Source organism: Nematolebias whitei, chromosome 2 (assembly GCF_014905685.2).
Source record: "Nematolebias whitei isolate Nwh7 chromosome 2, NemWhi1, whole genome shotgun sequence".
In the NCBI taxonomy this organism is placed as follows: domain Eukaryota; kingdom Metazoa; phylum Chordata; class Actinopteri; order Cyprinodontiformes; family Rivulidae; genus Nematolebias; species Nematolebias whitei.
This window is the reverse complement of record NC_056499.1, coordinates 13,774,999-13,782,332: the sequence shown is the minus strand read 5'-3', so window position 1 is coordinate 13,782,332 and position 7,334 is coordinate 13,774,999. Positions and strand designations below refer to the sequence as shown.

At 41.8% G+C, this 7,334-nt stretch overlaps 1 protein-coding gene across 1 annotated transcript; it reads left to right on the top strand.

Moving 5' to 3' along the window:
- Positions 1-418: 418 nt before the first annotated feature.
- Positions 419-5,695, top strand: LOC119425657 (integrin beta-6). Its single transcript, XM_037693198.1, has 5 exons — positions 419-424; positions 3,678-4,095; positions 4,180-4,402; positions 5,458-5,552; positions 5,691-5,695. Exons 1-5 carry the CDS (start codon positions 419-421, stop codon positions 5,693-5,695), a joined length of 747 nt encoding a protein of 248 aa, XP_037549126.1.
- Positions 5,696-7,334: the final 1,639 nt, after the last annotated feature.

Below are 7,334 nucleotides of genomic sequence, written 5' to 3'. Positions count from 1 at the left end.
GTATAGTTTGTTTTAATTTACCAATTGATCTACATCTGAATAATGTATAATATTGCTAATGTTGAGCAAAGTTATGCTAGAAAACCCAGTTTGCTGAAAATTAATTAAAGTAAATGTGAGAAAACATGAATTGGTAAAAAAAATAAATTAAAAAATTAAACACACAATTTAGGTTTGCTAACTGATCCAGGTCAAGATATGGCTCTGATCTGATTTACCGGAAATGTAAAAACCCACGGACAGTTAAAAAAATAAAAATAAAAACATCTAATTGAAATTCATCAACTGATCTGGATTCATAAAATACTTCACTTTAGTTGGGATCTGGACACCACGGTTCACCATTTGAAACCAGATATTTAAAAAGGGTCATCTTGAGCGCAGTTTTACAATGTAAATACTCTAAGCACAAATTACTATGACGGTGAGAGAACACCGTTAAAAAAAGCAAACAGTGAATACAAAACCCCTGAACCAGTTAAGGGTCTAGATAGGGATCTGATTTACCGGAAATGCAAAAATGAACAAACAAAAAAAAACACCCTATTGAAATTTACTATCTCATCTAGGTCTGGATTGAGATCTGATTCATCTGGGAAAAAAAACAAACAAAAAAAATTACTATTAAAAAAATAATAACAATAAAGAAAAATGTGTTGTACCGTTGTAATTTAACAACTGATCTGGGTCCATTCAGTCGGGATCTAGACTAGGGACACTATTTGTAGCCCACTTGTGTATAAACTAAAAAACCTATGGTAGTTTGATTATTATCAGTTGTAGTACCGATAAATGCAAGAAATTGTGCAGATAAAAAAAAATATATATATAAATATATATATATTTAATTTATAGCAACCAATATGTGTCTAAGTAAGACTCTACTTTGGTCTGGATCCACTTCAGTAGGTAGATATTTGAGCTATCCTACTTACCTTGCAGCCTTTACAGTGGAGACCTTTCAAACGGTTTTACAGACATAATCCATGTACGGGTGTATCCCGTAAAACTGTCCCAGTTTTTCCCCCTTACAACAGAAAACAGTGGCAAACTTCCAGACAATCTGTCAGAGTTCATTCGTCATTCAGTTCATTCTTCACCAGAGGTTAGCTGTCATTCTTCCTCCAGGTGCTTTGTGCAGGTAAATACACCTGGGAAGATGACTCACCAAAAAACACAATTAGAAAAGATGAGAGGTTAAGCAGTTGGCACATTACAGGTCATGGCAGGGTGAAAGTAAGGAGCACACTTACTGGTCAGGGAATTCCACTTCATGACAACCAAAGTCATTCAGTCTGTTTTATGTTGTTTTGTTCCTATAGGTGAGTCAAATTTAAATCACAGGAACTGTTTTCCAGGAACTGCGTTCAGAGATTGAGCTTGAGGCTCTTGGAGACACAGAGGAACTGCGGATGTCCTTCACAACCATTTGTCCAAATGGGACGGTCTTTCCAGATCTGAAACGCTGCTCCAACATCAAACCAGGAGAGACGGTCGGTTACTTCTGCTTCGAATATAAATGCTAATCGCCACACATTTATTTTGCAGTATAATCCCAGTTTTATCATGATTTGAAAGCTCTATGTGGTTAAGAGTCAGAGTCAGAGATTCTTTATCGTCATTCGCACCTCATGTGGTACATGTGGTGGAGCGAAATTATGTACACTATTATGTACACTTGTATTATGTTGTATTATTATTATATTACTATTATTATGTTGTAAGGGACAACATTATTGAGGACTGTGGTCTGAAGATGTAGTTTTCAGTAGACATGGAGATCTTGGGGAAGATCACTTCAAGTGGAGTTGTTTGGTTTCAGAAATCTGAAAAGCTGGTGCTGTGCTTAAATCACACGACTGTTGTAAGGGCCAAAAGTTAATGTTATGGGCACAGGTGTTCACATTTGTCCTACCCTTCAGGTAATTGCATGAGGGGCGTGGTCACACATGACTTGGCTGATCTGAGTTATGGCACCAGGTGTGGGATTTTTTTTTTTTTTTTTTTGTAAACTTTTCTGTTGACGTCACTTTTGAACGTCACTTTTTTGACCGATATCATTATTTTCAGTCATACTTACCAGCGATGTAAATTGTAATGTAATACAGGTGCTTTTGATGGATGGGAAAAGTTCATCCTGTTTGTTTTAATAAATACACAAAAAAACAAGTTGGACGCAGCATGGCTCTTTGGAAACACATCACAGAGCAAAATCTACTCAGTCGGCAGCTACTTTTGTGGATTGAAGTTGCTACAACTGTGGTATTCAATTAAATCAATTCAATTCAATTCAATAATACTTTATTAATCTCAAAGGGAAATTAAATGATGCTGTAACTCATTATCCTCATTTCATCAAGATAGATACTGATGGCAGGAAGGATCTCTTGTTAAGGTCTGTCCCACAAAGAAACTGGCTGCAGATCAGTGTTGCCAGGTGAGAAATGTAGGATTATCGTACTAGAGACATAAAATTATCGTATTTTGAGGGAAATTATCGTACACCCGTCATAACCAAAATAACAAGTCTATTGATGCGCTATAGTCACTCTAGTGTTGAATAGCGTCTAACAGGCACTCACAGCTTTGTGGCGTCAGTACGGAATGGATTCATCAGCAGCCCCACAGTTGCGTTAGGCTAATGTGTCCTCCATAAACAATGACTGGTGGGAACTAATGAGCCCCCCCCTTCCATTTATTCACTCATTTTCATCACTTCTTCTTCCAGACCGGCTCTGCTTCTTCTTCTTTTCTTTTCCTCACTCATGGGGTGCAGCGGACTATTCAGCCAATCCTGGCTGTTGTTCTGAGGCAAACGCATACACGTCACTCGTAGGTCACATTTAGAAAAGCACGATTGGCTGGAAATTCCAGCCAATCGTGAATCTGTTTCCGGACACAGATGCATTCAGGGTTCTCAAAAAAACTCCAACAGACAGTTGCGACAGGCTAATGACAACCGATTACAACCACACATTCACGGAATGGTCAAATTATCCCATATTTGGCCTTTTTTGAGATTATTGATCGTACAGAGGGCAAAATTGTCGCACAAATATGATAATTATCGTACACCTGGCAACACTGCTGCAGATGCTGTCCGATCCATCCACCCAGACCTGACTGGCTTTTCAGTTCCCTTGGGCTGCAGGACCGCCTGAATGCCGGGAAGAACTCCTCCCAGAACAATAGCCACTCCTCCCAGCAGTCTGCCGAGCTCCTCACCGCTACAGACAGCCAGCTACAGGTGCCAGGGGATGATCCTGGTCCTTCTGCTGTCACGAGCCATGTTTCTTGCCAGTTCCAGGATCTCCTTAGGAGATCTTAGGATCTCAATGGTCAAGCATTTAATCACAGTTGGCAGGTAGACAGGAATGCATGCATGGAACCTCCTATGAGAGGATTCGGAGCTCAAGGTTCAAACCCTGGTGCTGCTTTGGTTGGGTGGAGGTCAAAGACATTGAATTGATACAGTGCTGGCTTAGACATTGCCAAGATTACTAAGATCTGTCAGATGTTGGGGAAACAGGACATTCTGATGAGAAATAGGCTATTAGAACAAATAGTTCATGGATGAAAGTGGATCCCAGATATGTAGACAGTTTAGGCAAACCTTGCTGAATTTTAACTGGAGACCATTGGTGTAGTTTTATAAAAACTTCTTCTTTGTTTGGCAGGTGGTATTTAACGTGTCCGTGGAGCTTTCGACATGTCTGTTAGGAGTCCGTCACTTCTCCCTAAAGCCGGTGGGCCTTCAGGACAGCTTGGAGGTGAACCTGGAGTCTCTCTGCTCCTGTGACTGCCAGCAGCCTCCCATGACCAACAGCAGTCAATGCACCGAGGGTCAGGGGGTTTTCCACTGTGGCGTGTGCGCGTGTCACCCAGGCTTTCTTGGAGCCCAGTGTGAATGCAATGACGAGAGTGTTTTGTTAAGTAACTGCCTCGCCACCAATGACTCTGAAGTATGCAACGGTCAGGGGGACTGTTACTGCGGGAAGTGTGTGTGTCACGCATCCAACTTTGGACGCATCTATGGTCCTTACTGTGAGTGTGACAATTACTCCTGTGTTCGTTTCCGGGGGGAGCTCTGTGGAGGTGAGTTATCACATCCGATTACTGCCACTTCTTAATTTAGACAGATGTATGGCGGGTATTCTTAGAAATATTTTATGCTTGTAGGTCATGGAGTGTGCGACTGTGGGGAGTGTCGCTGTGAAAGCGGTTGGACGGGGGAATACTGTAACTGCAGCAGCAGCATCGAGGCGTGCGTGACGGAGGACGGCGGCCTCTGCAGCGGCAGGGGCAAATGCAAGTGTGGCCAGTGTGTGTGCTCTGCTCCTGGAGCCTCTGGGAACAAATGTGAAAGGTGCCCCACATGTGGAGAGTCCTGTAGTGCTGCAAAGTGAGTACACCACAATACTATCTCTTCCTTAGATAAGTAAGGGTGTTTGGTAATTTACAGCACTTTTCAATTGTCCAGTCTCAACATGACTCGCTTCGACGCAACCCGTCTACATGGTGGTTTTCAATATAATGTGAGTGCCGTCTCTATGTGGGTGGATCGTCAAAGGGCGACCATCCTAAACTTCTGCTACATTATGCTCTATCCAAGGCAAATGGTAGTCAAATGGCACAGGTAAAACATCAGAAATAACAACCAAACAAACTAAATATTCTATTGCTGTTTACCATCCAATCTAGGTCCAAAAAGAACTTTGTGTTCAGATCTGCCACCGTTTGAGTACTGCTATCAAAATGACTAGAACAGGTGTCCCATTTAAAATGAATGTCTATAAATTTGAGATAAGATCTTACTGAAATGTACCAAGCAATTTGGGTTTATATAGGACTACATTTGAGTTAAGATATGAACCACAGTGCATTAGTTGAGAACCCTTAATGTAAAGACGAGAAAAGCAGTTGTTTTAAAAAAAAAAAATTAATGTTAATCAAAGGCAATGTGCATAGCTAAAACATTTCAGGATCCCTACAGTTGTTTTCTTCCTGTGCCACAATCCATCTGTTCTTTTGATACATAAGTGTGTAATGTGGGGGATTTTGTCAGCTTTCCTGCTATAAATGATACTTCCTTACCTGAAAGATACAGTATAAGATGTTTTCTCGTGCCACATGATCCATCTGTTCTTTTGAGTTCAGGGATATTAGGTTCTGCTTTCCTTGTTCACATGTGTCTACACCTTCCTTGGAACATCAAAAACACTAATGTCCCCAACACAGCACTGAGAGATTTCCTTTCTCCTTTGCAAAGCAGCTGTCAGGGATAGTGCCATTTGATACCGCTGGTGTAGGGGAGACTGGTGATGGAGACTGAGTGTGGCCTTGGGAAAATGTTGATAACTGAACACTGGGATTCGCCTTGTGTCCACGATGAGCGCTTCATTGAATCTAAAGGATCTCCTAGGCTAATCTTTTGTTTGTTGTGTGTTTTAACACCAGACCTTGTGTGGAGTGCCATCTTCAAGACAAACAGGATTCTGAGTCATGCGCTCAAAAGTGCAACACTGCTCAAATCTCTATCGACTCCACAGCAGGTAAAGGACAACACAATCTGGCTCTGAGAAGCATCTACTTTACTGTTATTAATTCATAATTAAAGATCTGTATGACATTTTTGTTTCCTGTTACGGTTGCACTGGATACTTCTGTCATTCATTCTTATCACCCTACAGGCTAAAACTTTACATTTTTGCTTGCTTGCAAAATTTGATTGACTAAAATTACAAAAAAGACGTTCATATCACTCCTCTTCTTTCTGGGTTTATATTATCTTGAGAAATTATGGCGTTAACGCCGTTTTCAATGGCTTTTGTTCATACAAAATATAGTAAGATCTCATGCTATCTGTTTGCATTCAGGTGATGACTCTCAGTAACTACCACACCAAACTTTTGGCTCAATATCTGTAAAACTGACTGAATTTCAGCCATTTTTGGATTTGCAAATGCTAAAATGGTTGTGGCGGACATGTTTGATGCCTACTGTTAGTCGGTTATAGATACTATATAACCAATTTACTGGGTGTGCTAAATGAGTTTAATTAAAATCTATGCAGCAGATCAGAACATATTTTGCTGGGTTATTAAAAAAATATTAAAGCAACAGTCCAGTGACATCTTATCAAAAATTACCAACTATAAATGGATAGTGTGTAAAGCACTTTGGTCCTGTTGGGTGCATAAAGTGCTCTATAAATAAAGTTGGTATGGTATGGTATGGTATGGATACGAACAAGGTGTATCTAGACCGCATACTCCCATTTGATTTGGTACCATAAAGACCAAAGAAAACAAAAAGCCCTACTCAAAAATAAATACTGTAAATGTGAGAGACCATGAGCAAGTAAAAAGAAACAACAACACAAAACATTTATTTACCAATCAATGTTGGTCCAGCTTGCAATTAATTTAGAGCCAGCATTGGATCACAGTCTGCCTTTTGGGGATGCTTATGGTATATTACCGTAAGTGCAAGAAAACATGTTGAGTGATGCTTAGGTGTGGAAGGGCATAAAAAACATCACAAACTGTAGAGGCTGCGAGGTGACAACAGGAGACCTGAGTGCATCACTAGCAGAGGAGCTAAACTGCTTCTTTGAATGCTTTGATGCAGCACTCATCTGATCCTGCCCTGCCCCCACACCCACCCGGTTACTGCACCGCTCCATTCACTGTGCGGGAGCATGATGTTAGACGTTCCCTCCAATCAGTGAACCCAAGGAAAGCTACTGGCCCAGATGGAGTACCTGGCAGGGTGCTCAAAGCATGTGCCCTCCAGCTCGCCCCCACCTTCACCAGAATTTTCAATCTCTCCCTGGCCCAGGCAGTCATCCCTCCCTGCTTAAAATCTGCAACCATCATCCCAGTGCTGAAAACGCCTACCATCACCAGCCTGAATGATTACCGACCAGTGGCTCTCACTCCGGTAATCATGAAGTGCTTCAAGAGACTAGTTCTCCAGCACATCAAGGACTATCTCCCTCCGAACTTTGACCCCTACCAGTTTGCATATCGCACCAACAGGTCCACAGAGGATGGTATTGCAGTAGCTCTCCACACCGCGCTGAGCCACCTGGAACAACAGCACAGCTACGTTCAAATGCTCTTTGTGGATTACAGCTCGGCCTTTAATACAATCATTCCGGACATTCTTATAAATATATTTACAATCTCGGCCTCCCTCCCTCACATGTGCCTGGATAAAAGACTTCCTAACCAATCGGCCCCAATCTGTAAGACTTGGTCCCCACCTCTCCTCCACTCGTACGCTGAGCACTGGCTCCCCACAGGGCTGTGTGCTGAGCCCCCTGCTGTACT